Source organism: Carettochelys insculpta, chromosome 3 (genome assembly GCF_033958435.1).
Source record: "Carettochelys insculpta isolate YL-2023 chromosome 3, ASM3395843v1, whole genome shotgun sequence".
NCBI classification, from domain to species: Eukaryota; Metazoa; Chordata; order Testudines; family Carettochelyidae; genus Carettochelys; species Carettochelys insculpta.
This window is the reverse complement of record NC_134139.1, coordinates 32351652-32376411: the sequence shown is the minus strand read 5'-3', so window position 1 is coordinate 32376411 and position 24760 is coordinate 32351652. Positions and strand designations below refer to the sequence as shown.

The 24760-nt window shown below is 45.9% G+C and overlaps 1 protein-coding gene across 1 annotated transcript in view; it reads left to right on the top strand.

The window, feature by feature from the left end:
- The window catches only part of SYT14 (synaptotagmin 14), a 108331-nt gene that overhangs the window by 58528 nt on the left and 25043 nt on the right, over positions 1-24760 (top strand). The window contains 2 exon segments of the mRNA XM_074989576.1: positions 11152-11420; positions 20005-20454. Of these exon segments, the coding sequence (XP_074845677.1) occupies positions 11152-11420; positions 20005-20454 (719 nt within the window).

The window sequence follows — 24760 nt, the reverse complement described above, 5'->3', positions numbered from 1 at the left end:
AAAATTGCAGAGGAAGAAAAGAGGCCACTGAGTGTAAAGATATTGATGGTAACTATAAAACGTGACTTGCAAAAATTCTGGATATATATAAATTTCATTATTTTAAAGAAATTTGGAATGAGGTCCATTACGGTGTTGTACAGTAAAGCTTGTCTCCCACAATATTGCGAATATTTAAAGAAATAATATAAAAGATGTTCCAAACTATGCTACAAAAGTGTGCTTTCATTGCTGTTAATATCTAGAGAATTACAGCTACAGGAATATGCTTGTGGTTTCCAAATGCTAATGAGAGTTACGCTTGGATGTGAACTGGAAAAACTGAATAAAAGAAATACGGGATTGTGGAGATGGCCATTTGGGGAAAGTAGTTAACATACAAAGACCCTACATTTGCAAACATAAGGAAAGAAACGTTACAAATAATAATATTCTTGTGTTGGAACTAAAGTGGAAGGCGATGGATCAGAATAAAGTGGAAAAAATTAACAAAATTGGGGGTGAAGCATTTTAAAAAACATGCAGAAAGTGAGAAAAAAGGCATTCCATTAAACAAGCTGTTGGGATCTTAAAGCATGATTCTGCTCTCAAAAACGTGAAGTGTTTCACATAGTTCATGTAATTATAAACTCTATAATAACATTCAGCAAGGAATAGATTATTTCTATGGGGACTTGTGGAAGTTCCAACTGAAGTCAATGGAAGACGTCTGTAGACTTCAGTGGGCTTTAAAAATCATCTTTTGATTGACAGAATTTAAAGAAAAGCTTCACTTCTGATTTCAGTCCACTAACGGTCATTTTACTCAGTGTGACTGCTGATTGTAGCAGCAGTCCATCATGTGCTTGTGTTCCTAGCTTCATTAACCCACGTTCTTATTGTGCCAGTCAAAAATATTTCTCGGGAAGAGACAACATGTACAAATGCAGGGTGTTTTGTTCTAAACTTTGATCCATGCACAAGTTGATCAAATAAATATTTGGTTTTGGTTGTATAATTTTGCTTCTGACCCTTTTACTAGTTAAACTCTTAGGGAAAATGCACAACTTACATTTTGAACTTTGTTGGATTCTATGGGTAAATCTATTCAGCAAAGTTGTTCTGAAATAGCAGCTGTTATTTTGAAATAAGTATCTTAACATCTACACAACACAACTGCTATTTTGAAATAATATTGAAATAATGGTTGGCTTATGTTGAAATAGGTGAACCTCCTTCTATGAGGGAAGAAGGGTGCTTTTGAAATTGGGGCACCCTTTGGAAGGAACCCCAGCTACACGGCTATTTTTAGTTTGAAATAAGCACTTCTGACAGGCCAGGTGGCTGCCATTATGTAAATGAGGTGCTGAATAGTTATATAATCTCCTCATTTGCGTTTCCAAACATCTGCAATTTACATGCCCCTTCCAAGAGGTAGGGGTAGTGTAGCCACAGCTTTCCTGAATAGCTTCTTTTGGAATAAGGCTGCTTTATAGACATACCCTGTAGCTGTGTCTACACTTGCATTCCTCTTTCAAAAGAGGTATGCAAATGAGGGAAATTGAAAAAGCAAATGAGGTGCAGATTTGCATATCTGGCACTTCTTTTGCATATTCTTATTTCAAAATAGCATATTTTGAAAGAAGAAAACCAGTGTAGACACTGCTCTTTTGAAAGTAAACCCCATCTTCGAAAAAATCCTTCTTCCCTTTTTTATGGGAAGAAGGATTCTTTCAAAGATGGGGTTTTCTGTTGAAAGAAGCTATTTTGATATAAGAATATGCAAATGAAGCACCATATATGCAAATTTGCATCCACTAAGATAGCCATGTATAAATTATCTTTTGCCGAATTATCACACAGTGGTATCTGTAGTACCATAGTATCCCTTACATTCCCTACAATTAGAGTGGGAGATATCCTGATAACTGTGAGGTAGCCATTGGAAATTATTAATTTTTGATTGTCTTTTATATTTGAACTCCTTACCAGAAATGGCTTTCTAAAATCTCTGCTTCTATGTGACCTGCATTATCTGAGGAAAATATCCATATCACCTCATTTCAGTGGCTGCTGAAGTGTTATTTGGAGTGCAAGTAATGTAGAATTAGGCATATTTTGGCAATGCTTCTATATTACTGGTTTATGAAGGGGTGGCTGGTTGCAGTAAAAAAATGCATCGACCAAGTTAATCTCTGGTATAACACTGCTGAATTTAGTGGAATTCTGTCCAGAATTAATTAAATTTACAGTTCTTGGCAGCTATTACTAATCCATGCTTCTTTTCACTTGACTCTGAACTTTGGAGCCAGGATTTAAATCAATTAAAAGTGGGCACAATTGTATCTTAATGGATCAGACAGAGTTTAGGCAGCTGTGAGATAATGGGCTTGATTTTCAGAAGTACTGGATTACTTGTTGCAGCACAAGTCATGGAGACCAAAAGTTGCTCGTTGTCTCAGAAAATCCTGCCCTCTCTAATTTAGAATTGGACAGTGTGTATGGATGTGAAGTCTGTAGGACTAATTATTTACATCTGTGTATGCACATAGGGGAAATACATTTTAACGTGAAGTGAGATAAGTCTAATATTAGATGATTCTTAATACTAAAAAGTCCACTTACTAGTTGAAAAAGTACTTTACCCCAAAAACCATTTTCAGTGTAATTCCTTTAAAAGCCTTGTTACCTCTCTGCATAAAGGGCTTTTTTGATTTTGGAAAGTTTTGTGCCTGTTTAGACTGATTATACAAATGTATACTTAGATCCTTAATATCAGCATTCAAAACCTTTTCTTAGTAGTTTACAATGTAGTTCTCTTTGGTAAGTAAGCTTTCAAAAATAAATACGTAAAAAACTTGCATTTTTGTTTTAGCTTTTTTGACATTTATAAATCGATCTAGCTGCTTAAAAGGAATTTTCTTCTCTTCACTTTTACTCCACCTACGTTAAGAGCATCTTTTCTGTCACACAGCCTTATGTAGTTTCCCCACAGGGACATGTAATAGAGTTCATCAAAGTGAAAAAAAATGAATCTCTCAGTCATTTTATTTACTCGTTTAAGACAATAATGGTGCTTATAGCTATCCGGACACACTTTCATTTCTCTAAATTGTGCACAAATTACTGGAAAAAAGTTGTCATAAATTGCAACCTTTAAAAAATCAAAAATCAAAGCATAGCTATATGGAAGTCATTGTCTCATTTAACATGGTTTGTGGGCATTTTGCCGCTTTGAGCAGAACAGTTGCTTTTAGATTTGAGATAATACGAAATTGGAGCCCTAGTTACATATAAAGATAGTGACACTATAAAGTATAAGTATTCATTAGATTTTTAAATAATGTATCTATCCAGTTTTCTTGGCATATATACTTACTGTAGAAACAACAAAAGTTTTCTAATGTCCAAGAGATGGAGTCTTCTCAGGTCCTGCGCAGTCTTTTCACAATTAAAACTTTCTCATCATCTCGTCCATTAGTAGTCCCCTGACAGCAGATCAGAGGTGGAAATGTAGAATAAATTGCTTTACACTGTGACCTGAATGTCAACAAATTCAGGCTTTCGTGAGCAGAGGCAGGAAGGGTATTTTATGGTTTGAGAATCCCTGACTCTCACTATCCTGCCTCGGAACCCCACCCCCCCCGTCAACCCCCGTGATAAATTAGAGCGATGTAATCTTGGGACCCTCACATAATATTTTGCTACACATGGTGAAGATACATTCTTCTTCGAGTGGTCCCCGTGGGTGCTCCACAGTAGGTGTCGGGCTCGCCCCGGTGCCGCAGCTCGGAAAATCTTCAGCAGTCTGTCGGGTCGCGCATGCGCCAATGCGCGTCGGCTCTTTGCGCGCTTACGGTCATGTGCACGATCCGGTCCCCGCCAGTTCCTTCTCAACCGCCAACAGCTGCAGACGGAATCCTCTCTGGCTCCAACGCCTGAGACAGATAAATCCTTATTTTTTCTAGTGTTAATAGTTTCAGTAGTTATAGTTAGCAGAGAAATGAGGCTGAAGATGCTGTTAGTTGACAAAGCACTTCAGCCTGCAGCATCGGAGACAGTATATGCGGAAGGCTCTTCAGGAGCGCACAAGAGGAGGGCTGCCTCTTTGACCTCCTCTGCGCAGAAGAAAAGAAGAGCCTCACCTACTCGATCCCTGCCCCTGACTGTTGGGAGTGGGACAAGTGTAACAAAGGGCCCATGCACGCTGGCTTCCTCTACTGGTAAAGCCGCGGCGCATGCAACAACTCAAGGCCCTGCAGCGACTGGGGAGTCGGCACCGAGAGCCGTGCGGGCACTAATCAGCTCGGCACCGGCTACTGCGGCACCGATTGGGACTTCCCCAGAGGCACCACAGACAGCGGCACCGAACACATCGGCACCGAGGACAACGGCACCAGGATCGGCGGCACCGAGGACGATGGCACCGGGATCGGCGGCACCGAGGACGGCGGCACCGGCGATGACGGCACCGGTGACGACGGCACCGACAGTAGCGGCACAGTGGCACCGGGAGCAGTGGAAATCAGCATGACACCTGCGCCGGTACCAAGTTCACCAATAGGGCCACCCAAGAGGGTAAAGGCTAAAACGAAGACCAGGCACCACAGCCCCTCTCCTGAGGGAATTGCACTGCCTCTATCACTGCGATCACCACCAGAGATTCGACGGGCAGCAACACCTTCAGCCTGCCACAGACGTCCTTCTCCTTTCCTTCGGAGCCCATCACAGGGATCTGCACGCTTTTCTCCAGCATCTGCTCCGCCTACCAACAAAAGGGCGGACAAAAAGTACTTCGTCCCTGCGAAAGGGATGGAATTTCTATTTAGTCATCCACAGCCAAACTCACTGGTGGTTGAATCGTCCCAACACAGGTCCAAATCGGCCCAGTACAAATCTGGGGGATTGGACAAGGACATAAAAAAGTTGGATCTTTTGGGTAGAAAAGCCTACTCCTCCTCTACCCTATTGCTACGTATGGCCAACTATGCCGCTCATTTGTCAAATCACAATTTTGACAATTATTCCAAACTTACTGCCCTCATGGACTTCCTTCCAGAGGAAAAAAGGCCAATTCTTAAGGCAATCGTGCAAGAGGGTTACGCGGCTTCTTGAGCAGGTGTGCAGATTGCACTCGATGTGGCGGACACAGCGGCCCGTGCCGTGGCCACAGCAGTGGTAATGCGGAGAGAGTCATGGCTTTATACATCCAGCATTCCAAAGGAGTTGCAAGTCAAGATTGCAGACCTCCCCTTCGACAACATAAAATTGTTTGCTGAATCCACTGACTCAGTTCTACACTTGAGCAAAGATTCCAGAGCGATGCTTCGGACCTTGGGGATATATACCCCACTGTTCAGAAGGAAAAAATTTTATCCTCAACAACGCCGTTATGGTTACCAACAACAACGTGCCCAATTTCAACGGGGGTATGATCAAGGGCGTCATCAACAAACACATTATAAAGGCCCTAGGCGCCGGCCTCAGCAGGGCAGCGCCCCCGCAGGGCAAAGTGCGAGACAGCAAGTTTGACGGGTATGTTGAGGGCAGCGAAGCCAAGACCGTACCTCAGTGCCTATCTCAGTACATGTTCCATCACCGACTCAAGCCATTCTACCCACAATGGGAAAGCATCACGTCGGACAAGTGGGTACTGGAGATTGTAAACACGGGGTACACGATCCCCTTCCAGTCTTTACCTCCACCAAATCCTCCCACCGCACCCGTCCTCAGAGACCCCTCTCACCTACCGGAATTAAGGCGGGAGGTGGACCACCTCCTATTCATAGGGGCGGTGGAGAGGGTACCGGAACGGTTTCAAGGCAAAGGCTTCTACTCCAGGTATTTCCTGACAGAGAAGAAGACAGGGGGGTGGAGGCCCATTTTTGATCTACGCGCACTGAACCAGTACCTACGCAAACAACGCTTCAAAATGACTACGATGGCTTCAATAATCACGGCACTAGACCAGGGCGATTGGTTTGTGGCCCTCAACTTGCAGGACGCGTATTTTCATATTGCGATTCATCCAGTCCACAGGCGCTTCCTCCGGTTCCTTGTGGGTACAGATCATTTCCAGTACAGAGTCCTCCCATTCGGAGACTCTTCAGCACACAGAGTTTTCACCAAGACCTTAGCGGTGGTGTCGGTATACCTACACAGACAGGGAGTTTTCATTTTCCTGTACCTGGATGATTGCCTGTTAAAGGGGACCTCCCGGGAGGAGGTACTATGGATGATACACATCACCACAAACACATTTACCTCACTGGGCCTCATCATCAATTTCTCAAAATCAAAGACCGACCCCACACAAAATATAGAGTTTATAGGGGCTCGGATAGGCTCAGTCATGTCAAGGGTGTATTTACCTGAGGCACGTTTCCGTGCCATCGAATCTCTCGTACAACTACTAACGTACAGCCCCACTGTTCCAGTTCTCACGTGCTTACAACTGTTGGGGCATATGGCAACCACCACGTTTGTGGTGCAAAACGCCAGGCTGCATGTGCAAGGATTGCAGCATTGGCTGGCAACAGTATACAAACCCTCAATCCACAACGTCCACAAGAGAATGTCACTTACAACAGAGGCACAAAGCTCGCTAACATGGTGGGGAAACCCCAGGAATCTCCTGACAGGGGTGCCCTTCCGCCAACCGCAAATCACGGCGTTCATTACAACAGATGCCTCCCACATGGGATGGGGGGCTCACATGGACTACAAAACCACTCAAGGATTATGGTCCCCCACGGAGAAGACACTGCATATAAACATATTAGAGCTCAGGGCAGTGTTCAATGCATGCAGGCACTTTCTCAATTATCTGCGCGGAAGAGTAGTCAGCGTGAATACCGACAACACCACCACCATGTTTTATATAAACCGACAGGGGGGAGCCAGGTCTCATACGCTTTGCGCGGAGGCGGTCCGGCTCTGGAACTGGTGCATCACCAACAATGTAACTCTAAAGGCCTCATGCTTACCGGGGATCCACAACGTCAAGGCGGACCAACTCAGCAGACACTTTGCGCCCACTCACGAGTGGCAGATCTGTCCAGATCTACTCCACCAAGTGTTCCGCAGATGGGGTTTTCCCAAAATCGACTTGTTCGCCACCCGAATAAACAAGAGATGTCCCCAATACTGCCCCAGAGCGGGCATGGGACAGGGGTCTTTGGGGGACGCCTTCATGATCCCATGGAAGGGCCCTCTACTTTATGCGTTCTCTCCCACGACACTTATATACAAGGTCTTGGAGAAGACCAGAAGGGAGAAAGCACGCATGATACTCATAGTCCCAACATGGGACCGACAACAGTGGTTCCCGTTGCTCTTGCGCATGGCTCAACATCAGCCATTTCTCCTACCAACAGTACCGGACATCCTCTCTCAGGCTCGGGGGTCAATACTGCACCCGCACCCGAAGAGACTTCGGCTACAAGCCTGGCTAATCCATGGCTAAGCGCCCTAGAGACTACATGCTCAGAGGGAGTACAACAAGTCCTTGAATGTAGTCGGAGAACATCCACCAGAAAGACTTATAAGCACAAATGGTTGCCTTTTTCCTAATGGTGTTCCTCCAGGCAACTAATACCCCAGGACGCCACCATACCTACGATTCTGGATTATTTGCTACAACTCAAACAAAATGGACTTTCGCTATCCTCTATAAAGGTGCATCTGGCGGCTATATCAGCGTTTCGGCATGAAAAGGGTGGATCAACCACATTTGCCCATCCTGTTGTCTCGCGTTTCCTAAAGGGGTTGGTGAACCTGTACCCCCCTCGGAAACCAATACCGCCGTCATGGAGTTTAGACCTAGTTCTACGCACCCTCTCAGGACCGCCCTTTGAACCATTGGCTACGGTCCCCCCTTTGACTACTTACTATTAAGACGACTTTCCTCCTGGCAATCACGTCAGCTCGCAGAGTGAGCGAGCTCGCGGCCATAATGTCCACACCACCCTGCATGATTTTCTCAAAAGAAGCGGTGGTCTTACGATTACACCCAGCCTTCGTTCCGAAGGTCTCTTCAGACTTTCACATCAACGAACCAATAGTGCTGCCCTTGTTCTATCCTAAGCCTCACAACTCAAATGAAGAGGCACGGTTGCACTTACTTGACGTAAGAAGGGCACTGGCCTTCTACATTGATAGAACTAAACCTTTCCGGAAAACGGACAGACTCCTGGTGTCCATTGCATCCAGGTCAAAAGGAAAAGCGCTATCTTCACAGAGGATTTCAAATCACATTGTGTCTTGCATAAGACTGTGTTACGAGATTTGCAAGACTCCTCTGCCAGTTCTGCCAAGAGCCCATTCTACTAGGGCAATGGCGGCGTCAACGGCCTTCTTCAAAGGCATCGCGCTGAGAGATATCTGCAGAGCAGCGACGTGGTCTTCCTATGACACCTTCGCCAAGCACTACGCCATGCACAGGATGCTTGATGAGGATACACGCCTGTCGACAGCAGTCCTTTCACGGGCAAGCTGCTCATAAACCGGGTACCCACCTCCTTTTTCGGGGGGCGGGGGGGTTACTGCTGGGTAGTTACCTACTGTGGAGCACCCACGGGGACCACTCGAAGAAGAAAGAGAAGTTACTTACCTGTGTAGTAACGATGGTTCTTCGAGATGTGTCCCCGTGGGTGCTCCACTACCCACCCGTTCCTCCCCACTTCGGAGCTCTGTGTGTTTTCGGGGGCGTCCAGAGCGGTTGATCAGGAACTGGCGGGGACCGGATCGCGCACGTGACCGTAAGTGCGTGAAGAGCCGACGCGCATCGGCGCATGCGCGACCCGACGGAGACTGCTGAAGATTTTCCGAGCTGCGGCGCCAGGGCGAGCCTGACACCTAATGTGGAGCACCCACGGGGACACATCTCGAAGAACCATCGTTACTACACAGGTGAGTAACTTCTCTTTCTCTTGGATAATCAGTTGTGAAATAAAATCTTGTGCTGTTTAACAGTTGTGCTTCCAATAATCTGTTGGTTTGACAGATTCTTGTAGAAATATGATTGTGGTCTATCTTAAGAAGTAACAGAGAGGAAGCTGTGCTAGTCTATACACTATACACTAGTCTATACACTATCCAAACAAAAAGCAGTCAAGTAGCACTTTAAAGACTAGCAAAACTGGTCTGGCTATGGTCTGAAGTAGTGGGTCTGTCCCATGAAAGCTCACCTAATAAACTATTTTGCTAGTCTTTAAAGTGCTACTTGACTGCTTTTTGTTTTAAGAAGGTTTGTGTTGCTTTGCCTTTTGCTATGTCAGTCAAGCTCTTACACACTGCAGCAGTTCACAACTTTGCCCTTCCCAGGAGCTTTGAAAAAACTTGCATCTTGACAGGGGTTTAGTCTAGATGATCCTTGCAATCCTTTCTCAACTTATAATTCTATGATTCGATGACCCATATTTTACCTAATTCTTCAGAAATTTTGTTGCTTCTGCTAACTTGGACCATGTTTTATTTTCCCAACTGCAGTTTACTTGATGGTGCCAAGTGGTAAATCAGTAAACTAAAATTTGAAATGAGTGCATAAATCAGGCTTTTACATTTGTATTCAAGCACCTTGATTTGCCATAGTGCTGAGAAGACAGAGTTCTGTCAGTGCAAGCTGAAAACATTCTGCCCCTTGAAAAATCAAGCCACTGTGGGGATTGATCCAAAACTCACTCAAGTCAATAGCAGTCTTTCCATTGGCCTTGTGAGTATGCACCAGTGTCTAACTTCCAGGCACCCGGATGGTTGAATGCTTTGATTTTAAAAACTAACTGAGAAGTCTTTTATGCTTGTTGTGTTCAGTGGGTGAAATTGATGTATGTGAAGCAGCAGGTTAACCTAGTCTTTTTACATTACTTATACTCTGTGTAAAAGCTGAACAGATAGTTGCCTGATGGAGCACCTCCCTTAGTGGTACCAATGCAGTTTCTAAAAGCCGTGGAAAAAAGGCCTTTGTGGCATCCCTGCTTAAGATGTTGTATTGATACAGTAAGGCTCCAAATCTTATTCGACGTAACTCCATTGTCCCTGTTACTTCACACATCTGTCATGGAGCTGTTGTGGTCACACTTTCAGCCTGTTAGACTAGCAGAGGAGCTACTCACCATTCTTTATACTGTGGGCTCTGAGGGGATTTCATTTCCCCAACTGCCTCACACTCCCAAAACTATGACACTGAATTGCACCAGTGGAGTTGTAGAGGTTCAGCACATCCCTGAGTCACGGCCAGAGATTTCTGTTTTACAACATTTTTGTGTCGTGCACATATAATTCATGAGTTCAAGTGCAGTAAACGCTTTCATATCCAGCATTCTGTCATCCAGAACTCTAAATAAGTGGCATTTTAGCCATAAGCAAATTTTCGTTACATTTTCCATAAGTACAGTGTAGTGCAAGTAAATAAAAATAAATACAGCAAATACAGTGTAAATTTACAGTGCACAATACTATTGTTGTTGGTAAATAAAGTACTCTGCATGCATTTTTGTTTGTTTCTTAATATATAATTTTGTTTTCCTTTAGTGTTATGCATTGCTAGGTATACCTCCCTATTATTCTGAATATTTGAATATCCAGCAACCTCCCAGTCCTGGGGCTGCTGGGTATGGAAGAGGTTACTCTAATTTAGTTTTTCCCCTGTATGTTGTATCTAAGGCTGTATCTAGATTACAGTGATTTATTGGCAGGAGTTTTTATTGGCTGATATCTTCCAACAAAACTTCTGTTGACACATCGTGGCCAAACTGCCAAGCGGATAGCAAGAGGAATCTGCTCTGTTGACAGAGTGGCCAGACTGCCTGGCCACTCTCTTGACAAAACCGCCAACTGGAAGCACAGCAGACAGAGCTGCCCAGTGTCCCAGAAGCCTTGTCTGTCAACAGATGTTCCCTGGAATGTCCAGACTGGCTTTCTGTTGACAGATCTCTGTCAACGGAAGTGATAATCTTCCCAGGGAGCAGGATCAGACTGTCACCAAAAGTGCTGCATTCTGTCTGTTTTATTAATGTGGTACATGTTCAGCTATATCCCACTTAATTTGAAACATCAAGAAATTGAAGATAATTGTAATTTTGAAATGTTGTGTTCTGATGTTTGAATTCAACATTAAAAAAAGAATGAGTTAATAACCAAATGCTTATGTAAAGAACTATCACTTATTCACAGCAAACTGCATTCAGAGAATGAGAAGAACACCTCCACTGGATGAACTGCAGCCTCCACCGTATCAAGACGATAGTGGTTCTCCTCACCTCTCCTGTACGCCGTCTGAAGTTGGTGACAGTAAATGTGAATTTTCGCACTGTAGCAACAGTCCGAGATGTTCATACAAGTGCCCAAGTGAAGGAAGCACTGGTCATGAAATAGAAAGCTTCCATAACAAAGGATACGAAGAGGATGTACCCAGTGATAGTACTGCTGTCCTTAGCCCTGAGGTAAATGTAAGCTAGTCTAGCCTTACACTTGTAGACATCTTGGATGTAACTTCACTTGTAGGTGTTATAAATGTATAAATATCTTGTTTCTAATTTACATCTTGCAGAGGCTGTGCATGTTAACTTTAAAGCTCTGTTATAAAGAGAAAAATGTTTATTGCCAAATAATATAGAAATAATATATTAACTTGCTGTGTATAATAACCTCAATGACACTTAATTTTAATACAGTTCTCCAGTAGGAATGGTTTACTTTTTAAACCAGTAAAATCTCTGATATACATTAGCAGCCTGGGGAACTATGTATTAACAATTTGCTTTTCACAACAATTTTTAAATTGTCAACTACACATTTGCCATTAGACTTGAGATTACCATGAAAATAATACAGCCACAGTCATGATCAGGGGCCGATTTCTAAGAGGACAAAAGTCAGAGCTAACACCAGGGTTGTGGCCACTCTTGGCCAAAACTTCGAAATGGCCATGCAAGTGGCCATTTCGAAGATTACTAATGAAGTGCTGAACTGAATATTCAGCGCCTCATTAGCATGAGGACACTTATGGCCATGGCACTTCGAAAGCACTGCTTTCGAGAGCGTGTGGCTCAGCGCGGCTACACGGGGGTCCTTTTCGAAAGGACCCCACTCTTTCGAAATTCCCTTATTCCCCTCTGCTGATGTGTAGTTGACAATTTGCTGTGTAAAACGTACATTGAAATGTTATGCCATTTTTTTAAAAAAAGTACTGCTAATGCAGAAAAAAAAGCTTGAGAGCTGTGGACTGTTACTTAACAAACAATATTGCTGATGAATGGATGAGAATACAGCAGGTAGGAGGGAGGGCAAATGAAAACAAAAGTACAAATTTGACAAATACTGTATTGTAGTCAGAAGGGAGACCAGATAACAAAGGTGAAAAATCAGGATGGGGTGGGGAATAATAGCTGCCTATATAAGAAAAAGCCCAGAGTATTGTGACTGACCCTATAAAATCAGGGCATCTGGTTACTTTAGTTGTCAGTCATCTTCTGGGCCAGTCCACAGTGGATGTATTAAAGGATTCTTTTCATGTTCTGCTGAATGATAAATGCTAGAGATTTTTTTCTTCTAGACATGCTATGTCAGAATGAACACTACTGGAAAAAAACATTTTTGGTAGAAGGATTTCAGATTGTTAGTTTTATTGAAATGTGTTTTTGACCAGGAGGCAGGCAAGTTATTTCTTTATACTTGACTTTTTAAAAATAAGGTTCTTCTTCGAGTGTCCCCGTGGGTGCTCCACATTAGGTGTCGGGCTCGCCCGGCGCCGCAGATCAGATCTTCCAAGCAGTTTCTGCTGGACCGCGCATGCGCCGGTGCGCACCGCTCCCTTGCGCGCTCCTGGCCACGTGTGCAATCTGGTCCCCGCCAGTTCCTCTTAACCGCCATCGGCTGCAGACGGAATCCGACTAGGCTACGGCCAAGTTAGCGTATTCAATGGTTTTAACTGGTTTTCTTTAAAGTTTTCAAGTTCTTAGGCTACTGTTAAGTTAGCCAGTTGTTATTTTCAAAAAAAAAAAAAAAAAAAAGAAACAACAAGTGGGACGGAATTCAGTCCAGTCCTAGTAACAAGCGGAGCACTGGAGGCCAGGAGCCTAGGGCCATTAGTCCCCCTGCCGCGGCAGGCTATCGGAGAGGGGGAAGACAGCACAGAGAAGGTGCTAAGTACCCATTAACAACTGAAAGACTCACCAACAATGTCCTCTTCAGGATTCAAGAAATGTGAGTCCTGCCGAGAGGCAATGCCAGCGTCTGATGGGCACAGTCTCTGCATAAGGTGCCTGGGGGAGTCCCATGTCACGCAGAAATGCTCCTTCTGTGCAAAATTAACAGCCAGAGCAAGAAAGGACAGGGAGATGCGGCTTAAAATGCTGCTCTTCGACAAGGCCCTCCAGCCAGACGTGCCGGAGCGGCTGCAGCAGGAGGGACCCTCCGGGGCCCATAAAAGGAAAGCCGCCTCCCTCACCCCATCAGCGCAAAAATGGAGGAAAGTCTCCCCAGCCCGATCCCTGCTGGCAGCAACAGCGAGCGGGACGGGAGGAGCGCACAGCCCCCAGCCGCAGCAACAGCTGATGGGCGGCGGCACGGAGAGCCACGTGGAGGCGGCTCAGCCTCCGATAATCAAACAGCCGCCCTGCACTGCAGGCAGGGTGGTGGCTAAGCAAGCACCGGTACCGGTGGCACCGCAAGCAGCGGCACCGACCCCCAGGGAACCGGCAGTGCAGAGCGCGCAGGCACGCAGCCTGCAGGCACTGGAGGACACCGCCCGTGCGGCACCGCCCATGAGCGTTCCGAGCATGGCGTGGACGGGGCCGAGATCCCCTACACGTCAGGGGGCGGAGCTACCCCCTCAAGGGAGGGGGAAGGCTGCACACAAAACAAGGCAGCGCAGCCCCTCTCCAGACAGGGCTGCAGAGTTGCTATCTCTCAGCCCTCCGCTTATGCTGCAGACTCCAACCAGAAGGCAGGGGTTCCCCCTAGCGTACCCGGAGCCCCCATCTCCATTTTTACAACCAGCCTTACCCTGGCTGGGACCACCTTCACCCTTCCTGGGGTTTGAGCCGCTGGAGTACTATCACAAATCGCTCTCTCCAGTGTCCCAGGTCTCTCGACGATCTCGCTCCACCAGACGCAGAGGGTATGCACCAAGGGAGTTGTCTAGGTCACCTTCCCAAGAACAGTGTCCATGCTGCCATGGTCGCCCCTATCACGCGGGGCATAGACACCACCGGCAATCTACCAGGGAAAGATCCCCACAGACGGTCCCGTATCCCCGAGGGCAATCGCGAACAGGGACAGAGACTCAAGTATCTCGGGGGGAACTGGTTATGGAACCCTGAGATTTTCCCTTGCAAGCTTCTAGCGAGCAGATGTACCATCACCAACAGGAACCGGAAGGGTCCAGAGAGGTGTACCCTAGTGGTTCCTCGCTCTCCTCCCCAGACGAGGCTACGGCCCCGGGGGACGTCCATCCTCCAGACGATCTCAAACAGTTCCAAGAGCTGTTTAAGAGGGTGGCCTTCACGCAAGGCATCCAGACAGCAGAGGTGCAAGAGAAACACCATAAGCTCCTCAAAAATCTGAGACCTCCGGCCTCCTCCAAAATAGCAATACCGCTTGACGAAGCAATCTTGGAGTCCGCCACTACGATATGGCAGACCCCTGCGACTATTCCGCCTGTCCACAAGAGAGCGGATAAGAAATACTTCGTGCCGGCGAAGGGCATGGAGTTCCTGTTCAGCCACCCACAACCAAATTCCTTGGTGGTGGAGTCGTTGCAACAAAGATCAAAGACATCTCAATTCAAGACAGGGGGAACAGACAAAGATGCCAAGAAGCTAGAGCTGTTCGGCAGAATGGTCTACTCCTCCTCCACTCTACTGTTGCGAATGGCAAATTACGCAACGCATTTAGCGAACCATAATTTCGACAACTACACTAGGTTAACCTCCCTCATGGACTCGCTTCCAGAGGACAAGAAACCGGTGCTCAAGGCCATCGTGCAAGAAGGCTACGCAGCCTCGAGGACGGGAGTTCAGATCGCCCTGGGTGTTGCGGACACAGCAGCATGCTCCACAGCTACGGCAGTGGTGATGCGAAGGGAGTCCTGGCTCCAGACTTCGGGTATACCGAGGGATCTGCAGACAAAGATAGTCGATCTTCCCTTCGACTCGCAGAAGCTGTTTGCTGAATCAACTGACTCGGTCCTTCATTCCAGTAAAGATTCAAGAGCCACACTTAGGACCCTGGGGATTTACACCCCCCCATACAGAAAGAAAAAGTACTACCCTCAACAAAGATGGTACCAGTACCAGCAACAGCGTCCCCAGTACCACAGGGGTTACGAGCGAGGGCGACATCAACAGCACCAGCAGCACAGAACTCCCAGGCGACGTTCCCAACAGAGCCATGCGTCCTCGGGGCAGGGCCAAAGGCCACAAGTTTGACACACAGATCCAGGGCTGAGCCATCACTACCATCGCACAAGGTCATCCGAAACGGCTATTCCACCATCGCCTCCGACCATTCTACGACCAGTGGCAAAGGATCACCACAGACAAATGGGTGCTGGAGATCATAGCCACGGGGTACGCCATCCCCTTCCAGTCGCTCCCACCGCCACGACCTCCACCCAGGCCCCACCTCCAGGAGGCCTCCCACGTAGCGAGGCTCAAGCAGGAGGTAGACCATCTCATGCTCATAGGGGCAGTGGAAAGAGTGCCGGAGCAACTGCAAGGAAAAGGGTTCTACTCGAAGTACTTCCTCACGGAGAAAAAGACAGGAGGCTGGAGGCCCATCTTAGATCTTCGAGGCCTCAACCGGTACCTGCGCAAGCAACGTTTTCGGATGATCACAATCGCCTTCATCCTTACGGCACTGGACGATGGAGATTGGTTCGCAGCCCTCAACTTACAAGGCGCGTATTTTCACATAACTATCCATCCGGCTCACCGACGATTCCTCCGGTTCATGGTAGGCAAAGAACATTTTCAATACAAGGTCCTACCATTTGGCCTCTCCTCGGCCCCCAGAGTCTTCACCAAGACCTTGGCAGTGGTGTCAACCTACCTGCACAGACAGGGGGTATTTATATTCCCGTATCTAGACGACTGCCTACTCAAAGGGGCCTCGAAGGAGGAGGTAGTACGCATGATACACGTCACAGCAGGCACGTTCTCTTCGCTCGGCCTGGTTATCAATCTGGCAAAATCAAAGGTAGACCCCCCACAGGACATAGAGTTCATAGGGGCACGCATAAATTATATTACAGCGAGAGTGTATCTACCAGAGACACGCTTTCGGGCCATCGGCTCCCTCGTGCAGGTCATCACCTTCAGCCCTATGGTGCCGGTCCTGACGTGCTTACAGCTGCTGGGCCACATGGCAGCAGCGACGTTCGTAGTACAGAACGCCAGGTTACACATGCGCAGCATGCAGCACTGGCTGGCGAGCGTATACAAACCGGCAGCACACACCGTTCACAGGGTGGTGTCGCCCACAGCAGAGGTGTGCAAATCCCTGCAATGGTGGGTAAACCCCAAGAACTTGCTAACGAGTACCCTTCCACCAACCACAAATATCGGTTTTTCTTACTACAGATGCCTCCCTCATAGGGTGGGGAGCACACATGGGCGAAGAGGTGACTCAGGGGCTGTGGTCCTTCACGGAGCAGTCACTACACATAAATATACTGGAGCTCAGAGCAGTGTTCAACGCCTGCAGACACTTTCGGGACCATATACAAGGCAAAGTTGTCGGGATCAGTACAGACAATACCTCCACCATGTTTTATATAAATCGGCAAGGAGGAGCTCGGTCCCGTGCCTTATGTGCGGAAGCAGTCCGGTTATGGAACTGGTGCATCGCCAACAATATAATCTTGAAAGCCTCGTACTTACCAGGCGCTCACAATGTGAAGGCAGACCAGCTGAGCAGGCGTTTCGCACTCACGCACGAGTGGCAGATCCGTCCCGATCTGCTACGACCGATTTTTCACGCATGGGGTTTTCCCCGGATAGACGTTTGCCACTCAACACAACAAGAAGTGGCCACGATTCTGCTCCAGGGCAGGACTGGGACGGGGGTCCCTGGGGGACGCATTCGCGATCTCATGGAGGGGCCCCCTGCTTTTACGCTTTTCCTCCCACAGTGCTGATCCACAAAGTCTTGCAGAAAGCCAGGAGGGAAGGAGCCCGAATGATCCTGATAGTCCCAACGTGGGATTGACAGCAATGGTTCCCCCTACTCCTGTGCATGTCGGACCGTCCACCGATGCCCCTTCTGGTGGCGCCGGATCTGCTCACGCAAGCCCAGGGGTCCATAGTGCATCCTCACCCCCAAGGCCTGCGACTACAAGCGTGGTTAATCCGTGGCTCAGCTCCCTAGAGAGCACATGTACAGAGGAAGTGCGACAAGTCCTAGAAAGTAGCAGGAGGACTTCCATCAGGAAGACCTACAAGCAAAAATGGACTCGCTTCACAGCATGGTGTTCTACCAAACAGCTGGCCCCCCTTTCGGTGCCTATACCTATAATATTAGAGTATTTACTGGACCTCAAGAGAGGAGGACTCTCGCTATCCTCGTTAAAGGTCCACCTTGCCGCCATTTCGGCATTCAGACATGAAGAGGAAGGGCACACGGTGTTCGCCCGTCCCATGGTTACCAGGTTCCTCAAAGGGTTGGTAAACCTATACCCCCCTCGGAAACTGCTTCCACCTTCATGGAACTTGGACCTGGTGCTTAATGTGCTAACGGGACCACCGTTCGAGCCTCTGGCCATGGTTTCCCTCCGCCTCCTTACCATAAAGACGACCTTCCTTCTCGCAATCACGTCAGCTCGCAGGGTGAGCGAGCTTGCGGCAGTTATGGCAACGCCACCCTGCACTGTTTTTTCCAAGGAGGCGGTAACCATACGGCTGCATCCAACCTTTGTTCCTAAGGTTTCTTCTGAGTTTCACATTAACGAACCTATTGTTTTACCCTCGTTTTATCCAAAGCCTCATAACTCTAACAAAGAGGCGCGCCTACACCTCCTGGACGTGAGGAGGGTGCTAGCCTTCTATATAGACAGGACCAAGTCCTTCCGGAAAACGGATAGACTCCTAGTCTCTCTCGCTCCCAAATCGAAAGGAGAAGGTCTCTCTTCACAGAGAATCTCGAAGCACATCGTATCCTGCATAAAAATGTGCTACGAACTCAAAAAGACTCCTTTATTGGCCACTCCCAGGGCTCATTCCACTAGGGCGGTGGCGGCATCAACAGCCTTTTTCAAGGGCGTTGCGCTAAAAGACATTTGCAGAGCAGTGACCTGGTCATCCTATGACACCTTCGCCAAACATTACGCCCTTCACAGGGTATTCCAAGAGGATACCCGTCTCTCGACAGCGGTCCTCTTGGGGACAAGCTGCACATAATCTGATTACCCACCTCCTATCTTGGGTTACTGCTGGGTAGTCACCTAATGTGGAGCACCCACGGGGACACTCGAAGAAGAAAGAAAGGTTACTCACCGTAGTAACAGTGGTTCTTCGAGATGTGTCCCCGTGGGTGCTCCACTACCCGCCCATCCTCCCCGCTTCGGATCTCTGTTTAGTGTTTTGCAGGAGCATCCGAGGCAGTTGGTCAAGGAACTGGTGGGGACCGGATCGCGCACGTGGCCAGGAGCGTGCAAGGGAGCGGCGCGCACCGGCGCACGCGCGGTCTGGCAGAAACTGCTTGGAAGATCCGATCTGCGGCGCCGGGCGAGCCCGACACCTAATGTGGAGCACCCACGGGGACACATCTCGAAGAACCACCGTTACTACGGTGAGTAACCTGTCTTTCTTTTGTCATATGGGAAGTAGAAATTATTTGTTTCGTCATATACTGAAACCTCTCTAGGAATGTATGAAGTGTTCACTCTATTAAATTTAAATATGTTATATGAAATTTGCAAACATGCTGTGCTGCCTTTCTGCGAGCAACTGTGATGAAGCTGGGGGCTCAGTGGGCAGCAAGGCTGATTGCCATAAGCCCTGCCCATTTCTGCCCTGGGGCCTGTCCCTTATAGGGTCAGGGAGCCAAGCCCACAGGGGCTCTGAGCCCCATGGGAAATCTGACATGTTGCTGCATGCAAAATAGCATTAATTTTCATTTAAAAAATACTGCTCTAATCATGCCCCATGATTAGAATATATTTGTAGTTACAGCTAGGTTAACTTTCACTATGCTACCAGTGCCATGCAAATGGAGTAAATACATAGTAAAGTACTTCTTCCGTAAGGGAGAAAAATCATCCCATATTAAAGAAGGGTTCATTGTGCAAACAAAGCCATTGTTATTTGGGACAAAAAGTAACTGCATGCCCTCACCTTTTTATTAGCCACTAACATTTTAAATGCGCCCCTAATGAAAACAGTGAAGATTCTAAAAATCAAACATTAGTAATGATTACTGTAAAGTTTGATATACTGTATATGGCAAGTACAGAAGGTACAGATACTTAGATATGTTTCTTGTATACTTTTAAGGAAGTTACATTTTACGGGCTCTATTTGCTTGTCTGCTGCGTGTACACAGCTCTCATTGATCGCAGTAGGAATTGTATGTACAATCAACTGTAGCTTTTGGCCCATTACTTGCTCTCGTCGTGTATATTTAATGATTTGTTTACCATCAAATGAGGTATTAATGTGTTAAATATGTTAAAAACTCTCTTCACTTGAATTAGATATTGCACCTTGCAGTAAATGGCAGTTGGTTTATCTAAGCTTATTTGGAATGGAGAAAATTGTCATGAATATAACTTTATTAGTGCTAGCTTTTTCTTCTCCGATTGGCACCTGCGTTTGTTATTTTGACCATCTGGAGGTAGCTTTTGATTTTCCTTGGTTGCCAGTCAGACATCTCTTCAGTCTTCAGTGTTTTAATTACCTTGTTTATGAAGTGAACAAAAAGATCATAGTCAAGTCATGCTGCTTAGAGAAAAATATGCATTTCCATGCTAGATTTAATCATAGAATACCATAAATAAATAAATAAAAGCATTTTTGTTTCTTTCCTTAGGATATGTCAGCTCGAGGATCATCTTCACAGCTTCCCAAACCTTTTGATCCTGAGCCAGTAGCTAAATATGGCACGCTGGATGTGACTTTTGACTATGACTCACAAGAACAGAAGCTTCTTGTAACAGTGACAGCTGTCACAGACATACCAAAATATAACAGGACAGGTGGAAATTCGTGGCAAGTGCATCTAGTTCTTCTACCTATAAAGAAACAGAGAGCAAAAACCAACATCCAGCGGGGACCATGCCCTGTCTTCGCAGAGACATTCAAATTTAATCATGTTGAGTCTGAGATGATTGGGAATTATGCAGTTCGCTTTAGACTGTACAGTGTACGTCGCATGAAAAAAGAGAGGATTGTTGGGGAAAAGATTTTTTACTTAACCAAATTGAATCTTCAAGGAAAGATGTCAGTACCAGTGATAATGGAGCCTTCTTACAGTCTCTCTGTGAGTATTGTACAAAGCATGTCATTATATAAATTGTCCTGAATTTATTAGGAATGGTTCGTCTATTTATAGAGACAACACTTCCACTGACTCCCCCTCACTATTGTCATACACACTTTATGCAAAATAATAGTTTGTGGGGAGAGGCTCATTACAGTTCAAAGATCCAATTAGCTACTGTCAAGTACATTTATTTCTCATGTAGAAGCTGCCTATATTTCTTCATTTTGATTACTTGGTATTTCCACTATGATTCACTATGGAACAGAAAGAAAATCTGGGTAGTAATTTTTGAGGACAAATACTGCTCACTTAAGTAAATTTTCCTACTATTTAAGTGCTTAATACTAGAGCAATGTAAACTATTTGAAACAAATTTCAAAATAGTCTAAGTTTACTATTTTTCAAGTTCTTGGAGACCTTTTAACAATGAAATTTATTTTGCCACTTTTTTGTGTCAGGAAAACTTGGGCTGAGGTTGAGTTCCTTCCCCTCTCCCCATCCTCTTTGGATGTCAACAAGAGCTTTCTTTTGATAAGTTGAGTTTTAAGATAGGTTGGATTTTGTCACAAAGCTGAAATTCTGATTAGGGGTCTGATTCAAAGTTCTTGGAAGCCAGTGGATCAGGCCCTAGATGATATAACCCTGGTGCTCATCAGAAGTAATTTTGAATAATTTTCTAAGGCCTGTCTCCACTTAACCTTAGATTGATGCTGCTATGTTTGATGCAGAGGTGTTGTGTTAGTGGGTTTGGTGAGGGTCTGCTAAGTTGATGGCAAAACACTCTGCCTTCAGCTCTGAAGAAGAGCAAGGTTAGTCTGCAGGAGAGCATTTCACATTAGCACAACACACTGGAGACACCAAGGTAAGTCAGCCTAAGCCATGCTGACTTCAGTCGCATTACTCATGTAACATATTAGCATAAATAAAGTCAATTTACTACAATAGCGTAGACCAGCCTTTGGGAGGAGAGGTGGAACTTTGTGTCTGAAAGATATCAAAGATGATACTGAGATTATTATCCCTAAAGAAAGTAGATGTAGGTCTCAGGCTTTCGGTCTTCCACATCCTCCTCTTTCACTGAAATGCAACACCAGAAATAGAGATTGACCCAGCACCAATAAAGGATCTTCTACATAGTCTGTTGCTTGTGTATGAATTGCATAGGAATGGAAGGCCAAATGAGCTGCATGAAGCTTTCATACATTTGGATAGTTGGAGTAAGAATTCCTGCCTCTGGATTTATGTGCACCAGTTTAAAAAATCTTTTGAAGCCCAATAGATGATAAGGGTTGTTGTTTACTATGTATTTTATGTGTAGTTTTTCAGTGGGAAAGCTGGCTTACTGCATGCTCTGAAGTGTACATGATTCCGCAGAGTAGGTGTGCTTTTTGTAATGTTGTTGTCCTTGTAATCCTAAAAGCAGGGTTAGAATTACATAGAATGGGGAGGATTATTTTAATCTGGGAAGCTAACACTGAATAGGAAAACTTGAAAATAAATCTTATTCTTACATAGGTTCTAAATCCAGAACCAAATATGTCTTATGTTAGTGTTAGTCTGTTTCCTTGCTAAACACTAGCTGTATTTGACTGAGCTTTTGTACATACATGTATTTCCTGTGTAGGCAACAGTAGCTGCCTTCCCCTCTGTGATTCTTACTCTTTCTGCTCCATCACCTCCCCTCACCCAATACAGTTCTGCAGTGACCTGGAAACCTATTTTTGCCATCTCTGTCTGAAGGAATATTTCCAACATACCAATGAAAATCACACTGATCTACTAGATCCCTCCACCAACACTACAAGAAGCAGCATATTATGTGCACTCCTCCTGATGGCCATAATGACAGTCTGGACTTCTACACTGAATGTTTCCACAAATGTGCATAGGCTGACATTGTGAACAAACACCACTCTGTGACACGCAACTTCAGCCATGCAGAATACTATCTCTGACATTATAATCAAAGAGGCTGACAAAGGGGGTGCTGTAGTGGTCATGAATAGACCAGACTGGCTGTGTCTACACGTGCCCCAAACTTCGAAATGGCCATGCAAATGGCCATTTCGAAGTTTACTAATGAAGCGCTGAAATGCATATTCAGCGCTTCATTAGCATGCGGGCAGCAGCGGCGCTTCGAAATTGACGCGCCTTGCCGCCGCGCGGCGCGTCCAGACGGGGCTCCTTTTTGAAAGGGCCCCACCTACTTCGAAGTCCCCTTATTCCCATGAGCTCACAGGAATAAGGGGACTTCGAAGTAGGTGGCGTCCTTTCGAAAAGGAGCCCCGTCTGGATGCGCCACGTGGCGGCAAGGCACGTCAATTTCGAAGCGCCACTGCCGCCCGCATGCTAATGAAGCGCTGAATATGCATTTCAGCGCTTCATTAGTAAACTTTGAAATGGCCATTTGCATGGCCATTTCGAAGTTTGGGGCACGTGTAGACGTAGCCACTATGTACAGGAGGCTGCCAGGCAACTCACCAATGCCACATTCTACAAGCTTCTTTCCTCTAATCCTACTGAGGAACACCAAAAGAAACTACAGCATCTACTTAAAAAAATTATCTGCTTCAGCTCAGGACCAAATCCACACAGAGATGCCCATAGAACCCCAACCAGGAGCATTATGTTTGCTACCCAGGACCCATAAACCTGGAAAACACGGATGTCCTAGTATCTCAGGTATCGGCCGCCATTCAGCAGGATTATCCTGTTACGTTAACTCTCTCCTTAACTCCTATGCTATCAGCACTCCCAGCTGTCTCTAAAATACCACTGACTTCCTGAGGAAACTACAGAACATCCATAGTCTTTGTGAAAACACTGTCCCTGCCACCATTGACATAGACACTATTTACACCAATTTTCTACACCAGATTATCAGAAATACCATCCTAGTCAATGCCACAGCACAGCTAGTGGCTGAGCTATGTGACTTTGTCCTCACCCACAACTATTTTGGATTTGGGTACAATTTATACTTTTCAGTCGGCGACACTGCTATGGCCCCAAAATATGTCAATGTTTGTATGGCTGATCGAGGATGCTTCCTTAGCTTCCATCCACTTGTGCCCTCCTCTATTTATGCAGTGTTGATGACATCTTCATCATATGGACCTATGGGAAGGAGACCCTTGAAGAATTCCGTGGGGATTTCAAAGATTTCTACCCTACCATCAACCTCAGCCTGGATTATTCCACATAAGCAATTCTTTTCCTGGACACTACAGTGCAAAGCAATGACAATCACATAAGCACCACTCTATACTGGAAACTCACTGACATCTGTTCTTACCTACATGCCTCCATCTTCAATCCAAGACACAACACACAATCCAGTCTAAAACCAAGCCCTAAGGTACAAACATATCTGCTCCAATCCCACCAACAGAAACAAAGACCTACAAGATCTTTATCAAACATTCTTAAAAACTTAATTACCCACCTAGGAAAATAAAGAAACAGATTGACAGAGCCAGATGGTACCCAGAAGTCACCTACTTTATGATAGGCCCAACAAAGAAAATAATAGGCCACTTGTCATCAGTTATAGATCCCAGCTTAAACCCCTCCTGCACATCATTGACAACCTGCATTCTATACTGGAAGAGGATCCCTCAGTCTCACAGGCCCTTGGCGACAGGCCAGTTCTCTCCTATGAACAGCTACCAACCTCAAGAAAATACTCACGAGCAGCCACACACCATACCCCAGAAACACTAACCCAGGAACCTATTGCTGCAACAAACCCCCTTGTCAACTCTGACCACGTATCTGTACAAGTGACACCATCACAGGATCTAAGCACATCTGTCTCACCATCAGGGGTTCATACACCCTCACATCCACTAATGTGATGTATGCTACCATGTGCCAGCAATGCCTTTCTGTTGTATACATTGGACAAACAGAACAGTCTCTGTGCCAACAGATGAATGGACATAAATCCAACATAAAAAATGGGAACACACACAAACCTGTAGGGGAACACTTCAACCTCCCTGGACATCAATAATTGATTTAAAAGTAGTTATTCTTCTACAAAGGAATATTGCTACAAGATTGCAGAGGGAGGCATCTGAACTGGAATTAATTTGCAAATTTGACACATTTAACCTTGGGCTTAACAGGAATCTCAACTTTCTTGTGTATTACAAGGGCAATTTCCTCCCTTTTGATATTTGCAGGAATGGGGCACATCCTACTTAATATATTTCATTGACTGGTCCTACTAGTGACAGGTAACCCTCTATTCTGCCCCCAGTTCCCTTCCTTCATCATCAGTCCCCTGACCAAGGTCATT